Source organism: Zootoca vivipara, chromosome 13, assembly GCF_963506605.1.
Source record: "Zootoca vivipara chromosome 13, rZooViv1.1, whole genome shotgun sequence".
Lineage (NCBI taxonomy): Eukaryota > Metazoa > Chordata > Lepidosauria > Squamata > Lacertidae > Zootoca > Zootoca vivipara.
In genome coordinates this window covers 52,500,069-52,515,838 of record NC_083288.1, presented here as the reverse complement: position 1 = coordinate 52,515,838, position 15,770 = coordinate 52,500,069, and the positions used below count along the sequence as shown (strand labels likewise).

General features: G+C 49.0%; 2 protein-coding genes across 2 annotated transcripts in view; both read right to left on the bottom strand.

Annotated features, from left to right (window-relative positions):
• Positions 1–11,901, bottom strand: part of ZAN (zonadhesin) — a 47,229-nt gene extending 35,328 nt beyond the window's left edge. Inside the window, exons 1-6 of the mRNA XM_060281949.1 lie at positions 11,743–11,901; positions 6,067–6,119; positions 5,259–5,405; positions 3,763–4,016; positions 1,884–1,968; positions 163–309 (exon numbers count right to left, since the gene is read on the bottom strand). Coding sequence (XP_060137932.1) covers positions 163–309; positions 1,884–1,968; positions 3,763–4,016; positions 5,259–5,405; positions 6,067–6,119; positions 11,743–11,834 — 778 coding nt within the window. The 5' untranslated portion in view covers positions 11,835–11,901. The remainder of the gene's footprint in view (positions 1–162; positions 310–1,883; positions 1,969–3,762; positions 4,017–5,258; positions 5,406–6,066; positions 6,120–11,742) is intronic.
• A 1,484-nt stretch (positions 11,902–13,385) lies between these two features.
• On the bottom strand, positions 13,386–15,408 carry LOC118095037 (meiosis-specific protein MEI4). Its single transcript, XM_035135906.2, has one exon. It carries the CDS (start codon positions 14,737–14,739, stop codon positions 13,585–13,587), a length of 1,155 nt encoding a protein of 384 aa, XP_034991797.1. The 5' UTR covers positions 14,740–15,408; the 3' UTR covers positions 13,386–13,584.
• Between the last annotated feature and the right edge of the window lie 362 nt (positions 15,409–15,770).

Genomic DNA, 15,770 nt, shown 5'->3' with positions numbered 1-15,770 from the left:
CCCACCTCCTCATTTTGATCCTCACAACAACCCTGCGAAGTAGTTGAGGTTAAGAGGCAGTGGTGGTGGTGATAAGTTATTATTATTAATAATAACAATAATGATAATTTGGCCTGATCCAGCTAAAGGCTCTTTGGACGCTCTGACATGTTCGGGACTCACAGCCGGGTTTGGAGAAGTCGTCCTCTGGCCCCACTCCAGACAGGTCCCCGGCCCCAACCCACTGCTCCCACTGGACGTCTCCGTCAACCGGATTCTCCCATTGGCAGAGGTTGCCGTCGTCGTCAAAATCGCACCCGGTCACACAGGCTGCAGCAGAGGAAGAAGACAAAAAGGCTCTCTCGCACCCTTTTGCAGTGGGAATTATGGTGCCTGCTTTGATAGGTAGACAGCCAAACGAGGAGACTTCGTGGAAGGGCAATGTTTTAGGTTTGGAGGGGCCCGTCTGCATGTTGCCCAGAGCCCCTTCCAGTTCTTGGTACTGTATCTTGTACCAAAGAAGGGCTGAAATGGTCTTGTGGGGTGGGGGGTGCTTAGAGGGCAAAGAGGAGGGCAGTGGGCTGGTCCTGTTGTTCATGGCGTGCCTCCTGCTCATTCGGGTGCAAGGGGTCCTTGGACCTCTGCCTTAGGAGCCCTACCCTGATGATGATGATGATAATAATAATAAAATAAAAACTAATCCAGAATGTGGCCGCTAGACTGGTGACTGGGAGCGGCCGCCAAGACCACATAACACCGGTCTTGAAAGATCTACCTTGGCTCCCAGTACGTTTCTGAGCACAATTCAAAGTGTTGGTGCTGACCTTTAAAGCCCTAAACGGCCTCGGTCCAGTATACCTGAAAGAGCGTCTCCACCTCCATCGTTCTGCCCGGACACTGAGGTCCAGCACCGAGGGCCTTCTGGCAGTTCCCTCGTTGCGAGAAGTCAAGTTGCAGGGAACTAGGCAGAGGGCCTTCTCGGTAGTGGCGCCCGCCCTGTGGAACGCCCTCCCAACAGATGTCAAAGAGGAAAACAACTACCAGACTTTTGGAAGACATCTGAAGGCAGCCCTGTTCAGGGAGGCTTTTAATGTTTAATAGATTATTGTGTTTTATTTTTCTGTTGGAAGCCGCCCAGAGTGGGCGGGGAAACCCAGCCAGATGGGCGGGGTATAAATAAATAAAATAATAATAATAATAATAATAATTATAATAATAATAATAATTTATTTATACCCTGTCCATCTGGATGGGTTTCCCCTGCTGCTCTGGACAGCTCCCAACAGAATATTAAAAACACAATAAAATGTCAAACATTAAAAACTTTCCTAAACAGGGCTGCCTTCAGATGTCTTCTAAAAGTTAGACAGTTTATTCCTTTGACATCTGATGGGAGGGCATTCCACAGGGCAGGTGCCATCACCGAGAAGGCCCTCTGCCTGCTTCCCTGTAACTTGGCTTCTCGCAGGGAGGGAACCGCCAGAAGGCCCTCGCCGCTGGATCTCAGTGTCCGGGCTGAACGGTGGGGGTGGAGACGCTCCTTCAGCCGAGGCCGTTTAGGGTTTTAAAGGTCAACCCCAACACTTTGAATTGTGCTCGGAAACGTACTGGGAGCCAATGCAGCTCTTTCAGGACTGGTGTTATGTGGTCTCGGCGGCCACTCCCAGTCACCAGTCTAGCGGCCACATTCTGGATTAATTGCAGTTTCTGGGTCACCTTCAAAGGGAGCCCCACGTAGAGCGCATTGCAGTAGTCTAAGCAGGAGATAACCACTCTGGCCAGTCTGTGGGCAGGGAGGGTCTCGGCAACGTCAGGAACTAGCACTCGCTTGCCGCAATAACAGCAAAAAAAGCCCATATTCCCCTTCTTCCCGAGGGGAGGAGGACTATAGCAGGGGTGCTTACGTGCACAAGGTCCAATCCTGACAGAGATGCTGTCTAAAGCGATTGTGATTTCATCAGTCTTGACCTGGGTGGCAGCGAAAACAACCTGCGTGGGCAGAGAAAGAGAGAATGAAAAGTGGAACGGGCTCCGTGGGAAAGTGGTGGGCTGCTATTCCCTGGAGGGTTTTAAGCAGAGGTGGGGTGGTCAAGGATTCTGTAGCCGTGATCCCTGCACTGAAGGGGGTTGGATTAGATAACCCTTGAGGTCCCTTCCAGCTCTACTGTTCTAAGATTTTATGACCTCGGAAGGTGGGGGAAACTCTCCTTCCTTGGAGGTTCCAAAGCAGATGTTAGATGGCCACCTGCCCCGGATTCCTCAACTGTGATTGCTGCATTGCAGAGGGTTGGACTGGATGACCCTTGGGGGGTCCCTTTCCAAGTCCATAATTCTATGGTTCTTGTGCATTTTCTCAAAGTGGTACAAGGCTCCGTGAAACTGGCGTGGGGATCGGTGGAGTTCCCTGGGGGAGAAAGGAGCAATTCACCCTCTTCCAGTTAGCAGACGCTTTGCAAGAGCTGAGCTGCAAGAAAATTGGCCATAGATTGCACGTTTAAAAATAAACAAAACGAGATTTTTAAGAAAATCGATGAGGTTCCCAAAACAGATGTTTACATGGAGCTCAGCTCTTCCGCATCTTAAGGTAAACTTGGCAAGGTCTGCTCTGCTACATCAGATCAGTGCTCTTTTATTGCTAACGGGAATTTATTCTTTTATTATGTTTATTTTACATCATAAAATGTACACAACGTTTGCTCGTAAGAAACAAACAAGGCGGTTTATGGAAAGGAATAAAGCCACAAAATTATCAGTAAGAACAGGTAAAAAACCAACCATTCAAAATATTCCAAACATTATTATTTTTTAACCGGTTGTGGTTAAATGGAATAGAGTTTTTACCTATCTTTTTTAGGCTTGCCTAAATAAGAAAAAAAAGTTTTTAGCAGGTGCTGAAAAGGGGACTTCGAAGGCTTTGCAAGGAACTGGAATAGGAGATAGGGGTGAAAATGGGGGAGAGAAAAAAAACCCACCTTCCCTTTTTAGATTTGCAAATATATGGGAGAACCTGAATCGTTTATTTATTCATTAATTGGTCCATTTACATTTCAAGGAGCTCAAGGCGGCAGCCCACATGGTTCTTCCCCACCTCCTCAATTAGTCCCTGCAAGAACCCTGTGTGGGGTAGGTTAGGCTGGCAGAAGCCAAGGTTGGCCCAGTGAGCTTAATGGCTGAGTGGGAGGATTTGAACCCTGGTCTCCCAGGTCTCAAATCTTAAAAAGCAGAGACATCAGCTTGCCTACAAAGGTCTGTATAGTTAAAGCTATGGTTTCCCCAGTAGTGATATATGGAAGTGAGAGCTGGACCATAAAGAAGGCTGATCGCCAAAGAATTTATGCTTTTGAATTATGGTGCTGGAGGAGACTCTTGAGAGTCCCATGGACTGCAAGAAGATCAAACCTCTCCATTCTGAAGGAAATCAGCCTGAGTGCTCACTGGAAGGACAGATCCTGAAGCTGAGGCTCCAATACTTTGGCCACCTCATGAGAAGAGAAGACTCCCTGGAAAAGACCCTGATGTTGGGAAAGATTGAGGGCATAAGGAGAAGGGGACAGAGGGCGAGATGGTTGGACAGTGTTCTTGAAGCTACGAACATGAGTTTGACCAAACTGCGGGAGGCAGTGCAAGACAGGAGTGCCTGGCGTGCTCTGGTCCATGGGGTCACGAAGAGTCGGACACGACTAAATGACTAAACAACAACAACTCCCAAGTCTCGGCCCAGCGCTCTAACCTCTACACCACCCATACTGAAATGTCTCCCCGAAAGCAGTGACGCCGCTTTACCTTGAAGGGCCGTTGCACCGGATTCTGGACAGTCACAGCTCCCAGCAGCCAGGCCGAACTCTCCATCCCTCGCCGTGTCCACAGGGTGGAGACATTCCCCGAAGGATCTTGAACTTTCACCGCCAGCTGGCCCTTGCTATCTAGGCTGTACAGGTAGTAGAGGAACTTGACGCAGGTCTCTGGCGCAGCCGGGTCCAGATCCGGGCTCTGCAACTGCCCAGATTCTCCTTCCTCCGGGTAGACGTAATGCCCTCCTGGAATGGGACGAGAAGTTGCTCGTTTCACGCAGGGACAGCGCTGCTGTGCATTTACCTACTCCAGAGGGCAGGATCCGAACCGACAAATTCAAATGAGTAGGAGACAGATCCTTCCACAAATCTGTCTATGCCTGCTTTAAAGCCACCTGAATTATAACTTGTTACTAAACTGACACAACCTTGATGGCAGAAAGTGAGGAGGAATCAAGGAACCTTTTAATGAGGGTGAAAGAGGAGAGCGCAAAATATGGTCTGAAGCTCAACATCAAAAAAACCAAGATCATGGCCACTGGTCTCATCACCTCCTGGCAAATAGAAGGGGAAGAAATGGAGGCAGTGAGAGATTTTACTTTCTTGGGCTCCATGATCACTGCAGATGGTGACAGCAGTCACGAAATTAAAAGACGCCTGCTTCTTGGAAGAAAAGCAATGACAAACCTAGACAGCATCTTAAAAAGCAGAGACATCACCTTGCCGACAAAGGTCCGTATAGTTAAAGCTATGGTTTTCCCAGTAGTGATGTATGGAAGTGAGAGCTGGACCATACATGGCAGAAAGAGGTGGTCCCCGCAGAAATCTGAGTGTGTTGCTTCTCTGCCAGGATACCTGATCATGCCTTATTTGATTGCCTTTTCTGGTTAGCCTGGCCATTCCTTTGAGATGGTAAATACTTAGTTCCTGAATCTCTTATGCATATAGATAGTGTGCTCAGCTTAACAGATACTTGCCAGGCTGTATTTGAAAAGGGAGCCGCAAAGACAATTGGAAAGCTTTTCCTATTTCCTTTCTCCTTGCAGAGAAACATCTGAGGTCAATTTGGGAGAGTCAAAATGGCTTCAGGATCGCTCTCCTGTACCATTTCAGACACGTGGTTTATATACATGTATGTGTTTGCCTTGTACGTTTATGTACATTTGATTTCTATGTTCGACAGAGGACGAGATGGTTGGACAGTGTTCTCGAAGCTACAAACATGAGTCTGACCAAACTGCGGGAGGCAGTGCAAGACAGGAGTGCCTGGCGTGCTCTGGTTCATGGGGTCATGAAGAGACGGACACGACTAAATGACTAAACAACAACAGCCGTGTTGGTCTGCCGTAGTCGAAACAAAATGAATAAATTCCTTCCAGTAGCACCTTGGAGACCAACTAAGTTTGTCATTGGTATGAGCTTTCGTGTGCATGCACACACCTTCAGATTCGATTTCTATATTTGAGACCTTAAATTCTTATAACATACTCCGTTCGGGGACCCCTCCTGGCGGTCCAGGGCTCTCCCCGGGCTTCCTCCCCTCTCCTCGGAGCCACTCCCCGCTGTCATCCTTAGGCTGGGTCCAATCACAGAATGGGCTGCCGGCGTCATCGAAGTCGCAGCTGGTGAGGACGGCTGAGTGGAAAGAGAGGAGGCAAGCATAAAGGCCAGCAGCAGCAGCAGCTTCAGGATCTGCACAGGCACCAAGGCCAGACTTAACACGGGACTCCTGCGCTGCAGGGGGCTGGACTAGATGGCCCTTGGGGGTCCCCTTCCAACTCTGCAGTTGTGAAGGTTCTCCTTCTGCATTTCGGCAGTGGCGCAGGCTGTCTGGCCCAGAAGCCCGGGGTGGGGAATGGCAGGCACATGCAAGCGATGGAGATGCTCTGCACATGCTCAAGAACAGTTTGGCGGAGCATGGGCCATGTGCATTGCGGGGCCCTGCCTGCGTGGGTATTCCCAGCCTTACTGGATCCCACCCCAAAGGATAAATTAACATGGTGCTGATTAGCCAAAAAGTTCCCAAAATGCTAACACCATTGACAGCTTTGCCCAGAAAAGTCCTCCTTTGCAGCTAGTGGCGCCCAAACTTTTTTCAAAGAGGGCCAGATTTGATGAAGTGAAGGGCTGTGGGGGCCGACCAAGGGGGGCTGGATTAGGCCCCCGAAACGGACTTTGGACATACCTAAGCTAGCTAGGCACACAGGCCATGCGTTACATGAGAGAGGGCAGGGGAGGGGAGGCCAGGCTAAATGGGCCTTCTAGCCTTGTCCGGGGTACAGTTGTCGTCACTTACATTTTGCTGTGAAAGGCTTTGGTGGTAGCTCAGCCCCGAGGAACTGATTTGCCCTGAAACAGAGGAATGAAGAATATAAATGATAATCCCCATAACCCCTAAATGCTTCTCAGGTACGTCCCATGAAAGCAGCCTGAAGATGTCGACCCAGCGGGCTGCAGCTGCGGAAAAGGAGAATTACACACCGGGGATAATTAGGGGAATCATAGAATCGTAGAGTTGGAAGAGACCACAAGGGCCATCCAGTCCAACCCCCTGCTGAGCAGGAAACACCATCAAAGCATTCTTGACATATGCCTGTCAAGTCTCTGCTTAAAGACCTCCAAAGACGGAGACTCCACCACACTCCTTGGTAGCAAATTCCACTGCCGAACATCTCTTACTGTCAGGAAGTTCTTCCTAATGTTTAGGTGGAATCTTCTTTTTTGAAGTTTGAATCCATTGCTCCGTGTCCGCTTCTCTAGAGCAGCAGAAAACAATCTTTCTCCCTCCTCCTTTCATATATTTGAACATGGCAATCATATCACCCCTTAACCTTCTCTTCTCCAGGCTAAACATACCCAGCTCCCTAAGCCGTTCCTCATAAGGCATTGTTTCCAGGCCTTTGACCATTTTGGTTGCCCTCCTCTGGACACGTTCCAGTTTGTCAGTATCCTTCTTGAACTGGGGTGCCCAGAACTGGACACAGTACTCCAGGTGAGGTCTGACCAGAGCAGAATACAGTGGTACTATTACTTCCCTAGATCTAGATGCTATACTCCTATTGATGCAGCCCAGAACTGCATTGGCTTTTTTAGCTGCTGCATCACACTGTTGACTCATGCCAAGTTTGTGGTCTACCAAGACTCCTAGATCCTTTTCACATGTACTGCTCTCAAGCCAGGTGTCACCCATCCTGTATTTGTGCCTTTCATTTTTTCTGCCCATGTGTAGTACCTTACATTTCTCCTTGTTAAAATTCATCTTGTTTGCTTTGGCCCAGTTGTCTAATCTGTTAAGGTCATTCTGAAGTGTGATCCTGTCCTCTGGGGTATTAGCCACCGCTCCCAATTTGGTGTCATCTGCAACTTGCTCAGGATGCTCAGGATAATTAGGGGAAGAGCTGAAAATAAAATTGCTAATATCCTAATGCTTTTACAAAATAAAAAAATTCCTTCCCGTAGCACCTTAGAGACCAACTAAGTTTGTCATTGGTATGAGCTTTCGTGTGCATGCACACTTCTTCAGATACAGTTCTTCTGACTTCTGTTTCATTGTATCTGAAGAAGTGTGCATGCACACGAAAGCTCACACCAATGACAAATTTAGCTAGTCTCTAAGGTGCTACTGGAAGGATTTTTTTTTCAAAAAAATTGTTTCCACTACATCAGACCAACACGGCTACCTACCTGTAACGAATGCTTTTACACACACTTGGAATACTGTGTGCCGTTCTTTTAGCCTTGCCTTATATAGGACTTGGTAGAGCTGGGAAAAGGGTTTAGAAAAGGGCAACCAAAATGATGAAGGGGGCTATGAAGAAAGGCTTCAGCCTCTGGGGCTGTTTACAGAAGAGGCGACACGATCCTTGCTTATAAAACGATGCACAGCATAGAGAAAGTGGATAGAGCGAAAGGCTTTCTCCCTTCCTTCTAACACCAAAATTCACAGACATCCAGGGATGTTGGAAGCCTCAGGCAGATAAAATAAAGTCCTAGTGCAAACTGCAGAATTCCCTCCCACAGGAGGCAGGGGTGGCCACTAACTTAGATGGCCTTTAAAGAGGACTAGACAAATTCATGGGGGACCAAGTCTATGAATGGCTACTACTGGGCATCAATGCTTCTGAACGCCAGTTGCTGGAAGACACGGGAGAGGAGAACGTTGCTCTTGTGCTCAGATCCTGCTTGCTGGTTCCCCACTGAGGCAACTGGTTGGACTCTGTGAGGACAAGTAGATTTACTAGAGTCCTTCAGAGAGTCACAATTCTGTAGTTCTGTAGCCAATTCCATTTGGTAAATCGGATCAACAATTTCAATGTCAACAGAAAAAGGGTTCCGGAAAAGCTGTATGTCCTGTTCATGGAGATGAAGGTCTTTATATCTAATTTGAAACACCAGTGTGGTGCAGTGGTTAAGACTCGTAATCTGGGGAACTGGGTGACCTCTTGGGCTAGTCACACTTCTCTGAAGTCTCTCAGCCCCACTCACCTCACAGAGAGTTTGTTGTGGGGGAGGAAGGGAAAGGAGAATGTTAGCCGCTTTGAGACTCCTTTGTTGCCATTTAGTCGTGTACAACTCTTTGTGACCCCATGGACCAGAGCACGCCAGGCTCTCCTTAGGGTAGTGATAAAGAGGGATATCAAATCCAAACTACTCCTCCTCCTCCTCCTCTTCTTCTTTTGCAACATTGCAACAGTGAGAGCTGGACCATAAAGAAGGCTGATCGCGGAAGAATTGATGCTTTTGAATTATGGTGCTGGAGGAGACTCTTGAGAGTCCCATGGACTGCAAGAAGATCAAACCTATCAATTCTGAGGGAAATCAGCCCTGAGTGCTCACTGGAAGGACAGATCGTGAAGCTGAGGCTCTAATACTTTGGCCACCTCATGAGAAGAGAAGAATCCTTGGAAAAGACCCTGATGTTGGGAAAGATTGAGGGCACTAGGAGAAGGGGACGACAGAGGACGAGATGGTTGGACAGTGTTCTTGAAGCTACGAACATGAGTCTGACCAAACTGCGGGAGGCAGTGGAAGACAGGAGAGCCTGGCGTGCTCTGGTCCATGGGGTCACGAAGAGTCGGACACGACTAAACGACTAAACAACGACAACGGCAATAGTAAATTCACACATGTTTTGTTTGGGAATACAACTGCTGGTTTTACTGCCGACAGGTTTTGAGTTGTGGGAAGATGGCAGAGGTTTCCCTCCTTCACTTGTTTAATGAGGAGGCCTCATTTTACTTGAAATGCTTTAGCATATCACCGATGAAAAGGGAAAGCAGGGGGCGGCCAACCTCCCCCCCCCTCCCCCGTGGCTGCCTCACCCGAGTTGCTCGCCTCGCGCAGCGCAGCCGAAGGAACTCTCAGCCATGGACCATAGAGAGAGAGAGAGAACCCAAAAGCGCCGGCCCGCCTGCTGCACGTGCGCAGGATCGCATCATCCCTCCTCTTGCGCACGCGCCGCCCCACCCTCCCCGCAACCAACCACTCGTGGTATCAATGGACACCGGAGGTCACACTCGCACATGGGACTCCGCACTTCCTTTCACCATAGACCCGTTAGACAGAAGCGGGTTCTGCAATTGCCGGGCGGGCCAGGTTCAGGACCCTGGTGAGCCGGATCTGGCCTGTGGACTGTAGTTTGAGGACTCCTCTACTAGATGGTCCTGATGCAATGTACCGCATTAGCCCGAATATGAGCCACACTCCCCCCCCCCAAAAAAACATTCTGATCGTGAAAAGTTAGAGAGCAGCTTATATTCGGGCCAATACAGTATGTTCTTATATTGCATTATAGCGCAAAGTTCCCCTCCATATGGCTGCAAAGAGTTGCACTGGGGAGGCATCACAGAACGATGACCAAAGAGGAACGCTGTGTGGATGGCCCAGGATAACTTTGCCACTAAAGCACCATGATTGTATGGAGGGCACGTTGCAGAAAACACACATACACACAAAAACCCTCCTTCGTTTCACAGATCTCAACCGGGGAGACTCCCTTGGGAACACTGCTGCTCTTCCTAGCCATCATTACTCAGCACGCTGGTCTCGGAAGCCACCTTCTAACTTGGTGACCCTGAGTCTCCACCTGGGTGTTGCCGTTGCTCAAAGTTCAAGGTGGGAGCAAATGTCGCTGTGAGGCTAATAACAGGCTCAGAACAGCCCATTTGGACTAAGACATAGCAATAAGGAAACAGGAAAGCAATAAACACCAGAAAGTAATGGGCTGAGGGAAGTGCGGAGGGTGAGGAGGACTCAGTTAAGCAAAGTAGGTTTGCAGGAGGCGAGAGGCTGGGGGCCAGGGCTTCTCCGGGAATAAAAGAAAGAAGTCTGCTTGGTGCCATAGACTCGTAACAGGGCCTTTTTGGTGTTGGTTCCCCATTCGTGGAATGCCCTCCCAGGTGAGGAGTATCTTGTTTCTCTCATTGCTCACTTTCAGGAAGAATTTTAATGGCTGGAAGATTCCGTTCCAGGTGGCCCTGAATTCACTGATTGTCCCAGTTCTGGGTACCCAATTTTTAGCGGGATATTGACAAGGTGGAAATTGTAAAAGAGCTGGGCAAACAAGCAGATGAAGGGTCTGGGAACGAGGGAGATGGGTATATTTAGCCTGGAGAAGTGAGGACTGATAGGGTACCCCCCTTCAAAAATCTAAAGGGCTGCCCCATGGAAGATGGAGCAAGCTTGTTTCCTGCTGTTCTGGGGGAGGTCACCAGGTCGGGGGAAGGCTGCATTATAGGAGAGGTAAAGGAGAAAATTCCAGAGAGCTTCGAGAGTTCTGGACCACCATCTATTTGGCATGTCCACAGGGTTGCCACAAAAATGCAGAATTTGGTATCCTTTTGTTATAAAAAGAATACTGCTTCTTTCCCCTTATAGGGTACCCAAGACCACTCCCCCAAAACACCATACATAACAGAAAGAGGTTGTCCCCAGCATAAATTTGAGTGTGTTGCTTCTCTCCTGTCTGCCAGGATACAGTACCTGATAATGGTCACTGATTGCTTTTACCTGGGCATCCTGGCTATTATTTTGTGATGGTAAATACTGTACAGTACTCAGTTCCTGAATCCAGGCTCATCCTATTCATACACAGATATGCCCTTAAGACAGGATTTGTGAGCAAAGAGACAATGGGGAGGCTTTCCCCATTTCCTTCCTCCTTGCATAAAAATATTTGAGGTCAATTTGGGAGAGTCAAAATGGCTTCAGGATTGTTCTCCTGTACTATTTCAAACACGTGGTTTATATGCTCACTGGAAGGACAGATCGTGAAGCTGAGGCTCCAATACTTTGGCCACCTCATGAGAAGAGAAGAATCCTTGGAAAAGACCCTGATGTTGGGAAAGATTGAGGGCATAAGGAGAAGGGGATGTCAGAGGACGAGATGGCTGGACAGTGTTCTCGAAGCTACGAACATGAGTTTGACCAAACTGCGGGAGGCAGTGCAAGACAGGAGTGCCTGGCGTGCTCTGGTTCATGGGGTCATGAAGAGTCGGACACGACTAAACGACTAAACAACAACATGTGTTTGCCTTGTGCATTTATCTATCTATCTATATATATAATCTCAGAATTCCTATAACACTTTGAACCTCCGCTTTCTATTCAATCAACAAAGGGTCTCCCTTGTTGTGGGTAAAGCCAACACAATATGTTTACTTGCTCTTTACCCTTTTGTTCCCTTTTCCTGTCCCTACGCCCCAAAAACAGGGGGCTGGAAACCCTCTGTACGTCAAAAGAGCCTGCTGGATCAGGCCAAAGGGGGCACATTTAGACTAGCGTCCTGTTCTCACTGTGGAGGCAGAGCTCATGGCTAGAGTCCTCTCCTCCTCTGTCAATTTGTCCCACCCTCTTTTAAAGCCATCTAGGCTGGTGACCCTCTATTACTGTGTTCTATTATTTTCCAGTAACCAAAAGTCGATCCCGGCAGCTCTGTCCCCGCATTCCTGCTCCCTTCCACACCGCCTCTCACCTGAACGGTTCGCCTCTGCTTTGGCATCCCACGGCAATGCCCTCGAGTACCAGGAGCAATGCCAGTAGGTGCCCGGCTGTCTCCGTGCCCATCCTGTGGGATGCTGGAGCGATCAGGCCGGTGGAAGTGCGCCATCCCGTTGATATATCTGAGCTCCCCTCCCCACGGGGCAGAGAGCAACAGGAGTCACATCAACAGAGTACCTTTGCCCCGATCATGATGATTAAGCATGTACCTCGTTAGCCAGCCCCACCCTGCCCCACCACCGAAGAGAGCTGTCCATCCCAAGTTTCTGTGTGGGGTGGAGCACCAGGCAACGATCTGGAGGAGGGTGGGCAAGCAGAGATTTTGTGGCACGAGGGAATCTAAGGCACTAAAACCCTGCAATTCAATGGTTCTACCGTATCTGCTCCCGGTCCTAAACTGCCGACATTTGCAGATCTCGCCACCAGGATTCTAAGACAGATTGTGCCACACGGGATTGATGGGATGAAACAAATGAAAGCTCCGCATCTTAACCTCAGGATCGTGGGTTTGGGCCCCAAGCAGGACAAAAGAATAATCAGTTGCAGGGGGTTGGACTAGATGACCCTTGTGGTCCGTTCCAACGCTACAATACTATTGAGGGGAGGGGAGATTAGATAACACAAACTTAATGTCACCCCCTAGAAAGAATTGAAAGCCTTCATTTGCAGAGTTTTGCTGATGTGTGACACTTGAGAGCACACAACATAGCATATGTTTAAAGCATCCTTCCAATAATCCTGGGATCTCAAGTTGGTTAAGGATGCTGGGAATGGTAGCTCTGTGAGGAGTACAGGTAAATGGCAGTTCTCAGGATTCTGTGTGTGTGCTTTAAATGGTGTGTATGCAGCCATATATTGAAAAGCAGAGGAACATCACAAAGCACTTGGGGCTGGGGAGAGCATGGTGGCTGCGATACCTTCCAAGTCCCTTGTGTGCCAAGGATGTGTCACGGTGACTGAACCTTGGGATGGATCCAGGGGAACCCTTTGCCATCGTCACCAACAGATAAGAGATAGAGAACATCATCTTGGGGCAACCACCCATCATAAATTAGGTTGGGCTGATAAACAACTTGCAACACATCACTGTTTCCATGGCTGCCTGCATTCCTTCTTGGGACACCTAACTAGGGCAGCGGGCACCCTTGTCTCCCTTCAGGGATGCAAGAGTCACCCCTCAAAAGCAGCAACTCCCTGCACTGTCAGCTGGTTTGGATTCTGCCACTCCTTGGATCAAGGGTGGGCATCCAGATATTGCTAGACTACAACTCCCATCAGAATGCTGGCTGGGTATGTTAGTTGTGGCTCCCCTTTGCATTCTTCTTCTTCTTCTTCTTCTTCTTCTTCTTCTTCTTCTTCTTCTTCTTCTTCTTCTTCTTCTTCTTCTTCTTCTTCTTCTGGGGTTCTTCTTGTGTTCATACCTTGCTTTCTCCTCTCTGTCTTTCCAAGAGTTTTGTCGCAAAGTCTGACTGGAACAAACATCAGAACGTCTCTTTTCAAACATGTGCCTGCTGCCTTTTCCCAGCACGTTCAAAAGTGGGTTTACAGCAACAGAATGGGAAGCTGAATAAAAATAAAACAACAGCTCATGTATCCATCAAATGTTTATTACGGTCAACCGGCCATTGAAGGAGTACAAAATATATATTTTTTTTAAATAAAAAATTGAAATAACAAAAGGTGAAAAGTTGGGAACTAACAAAGTTAAAAACCCTGCAGTTATAGACTTTATTTATTTAATCTGTAATCCTCATGCTCTTTATGATGGCAATCCCATTTCCTTTCGGTGGTGGACATTGCTCAGTCCCTGCTAGCCTCATTTTCCAGGCTCTGTCAGGAATTGTCTTCCACCAATCTGCATGTGTGCCACATTCAAAAGCGTGCCTAGTCGCCATAAATAAATACAGAACAAGGGAAATTCGTCGCAGAGGTGAAAAATGGCTTGGTCAAGTTTCTGTAGAAACATCTCCTTCTCTTCCCCGTCGCAGCCTGAAGGGGCAGCAGCATCTCCCTGCCCTGTCCCTGTTTCGAGAAGCTGTTCCAAAGCTCTACACAGAAAGAAAATATTTTCATATCGTGTGTCGCGCCCGGCTTGAATCTCATCGGTGTGCTGCAACTCATCAGCAAATTGGCTGACTTCTCTGAAGAGCAGGGATATTGTCTGCCTTCTCACTCTGTTGCATTGTCCAATTGATACAAGGGCATGGGATATAGACTCCTGCACCTGAAATCTGTTGAGGTGGCTACTGTTCAATACGATGTCTATGAGCCTTTTCACAGAGTCTTCTAGCTTCTTAAGACACTTCCCCAAAATCTGTCGAAATACATCAGCATCGCTTAATAACTCGGTTATGATGGCACAAACTGCCCGAGTCATAAAATCGGAGAAGGGGTGTTCGGGTAAACTATAGGAGGCAACCAGGCCATCGAGCAACCGAGAGAAAGAATCAGATATTGCGGAAGAATCCCTTCCGAGTTTCCCCAAGTCTGTTCTTAGACCTCCGTGCTCCGCCAGTTGCTTGAGCTCAAGGAAACGTCGTAGGAACTGTATGTGAGGAACCAAAGACTTGCTTGAGCCAGCATGGGAGGAGGCCAATATGGGCAATACGGATGAAGCGTCGGAGGCATCTTGTGTGTCCGCCAGGTTGCCGTTCGAGTTGCTGCACCTGGAATCTTCAAAATGGCTGGAGCGATCGTCCGCACGGACAGGGGCCGGAGCTTCATTGCTCGCAACGGCTGGATCCCCGTTCTCCAAACCGAACCCCGGGTGAACTTTGCTCAGGAGGAGCTGCTGCCTCAGGCGAACCACTTCCGCTTCCAAAGCTTCCACTCTCGATTTCTCCCGGGGATCCTTTCGGGACAGCATCCTGGCCAGGTGCTCCGCGTGCTCCTTGCCGCTTATGTCAGGTGGCTTCAAGCGCAAGACCGCCAGGGCCAGGGCCAGGCGCGAGGCTTCCAGGAACCACGACATGCCTCCGCCATTCTCCGTCGCCGACAGCAGAGGCCCCGGGGTCCGGCCTGAAGGGGGGATCGGTTGCCGTAAGCCAGGCCCCAGGCCCTCCGGTCCCTCCTGGCCTCCTCGGTCAGAAGGCCCAAGGTCGCCGGAGAGCGCCAGGGTTGCCCAAGGCAGAGACGGCCACAAAAAGAAAAAGGCCCCTTTTTTCTGCACAATCGTAAATAAACAAGGACTCCTCGTTTCTTAAGCTGTGTGGCTGTAATGGCCAGTATTAATTGTACATTTTAGGGCGTGTGTGCATTTATGTGCAAAAATATATTTACTTTACACAGCATATATATTTGTTATGTTTAAATATTATATATTTATATATGTGATATATAAATCTATATAACATATATATGGATGTATTTATATCTCTATATGCACACACATACACATTTTTTATTATTATTATTTTCCCAAATTGGGGCCATTATCCGTGGCCTTTGGAGCCTCCTTCCCTTGCCAGTAACTTTTATGTGGCTCTCACGGGGCTATTTATACCGCGCCCTTGAGAGGCACCTCAGGGCGGCCTACAGGGCCCCGAAGGGAGAACCGCCTCAGGGACACGTGACTTCGAAAAAAGGAACAAGCCCCGCCTCCCGCTGCAGACGCTCGACCTTTTTTTTTTTACTATTTTCTCTTCGCAGGCGTCATTTTTCGGCGTGATGGCGTTAGAACGAAGCGCATGACGTCATCGCCGCATCCAGGTTCGCCGCGCGGGAGGGGGCGGGAAAAAAATCGTTTCGGGCGCGCGCGTCACGTGATACGTCACGGCGGCCGGGCGTGCTCCTCGGAGGGGGCTGCAGCTTCGGCCTTGATCACGTGACGCTGAAGCGCGGCGCTCGCCTTCCCCTCTCTCTTCTACCTCTGCAACGCTCGAGGTGAGTCGGGTAAGCGCGCGCGGGAGGGGGGGAAACTCCCCACCACGTGACAAGCGTGAAAGGATTACGAGACGCCGGGCGATCACGTACGGAGGCGCGTCTTCCTGGCGCGACTGCGGC

Bases quoted from the DNA above. Each gene is read 5' to 3' on its own strand.
- LOC118095037 (XM_035135906.2), bottom strand. From the start codon at position 14,739: ATGTCGTGGTTCCTGGAAGCCTCGCGCCTGGCCCTGGCCCTGGCGGTC.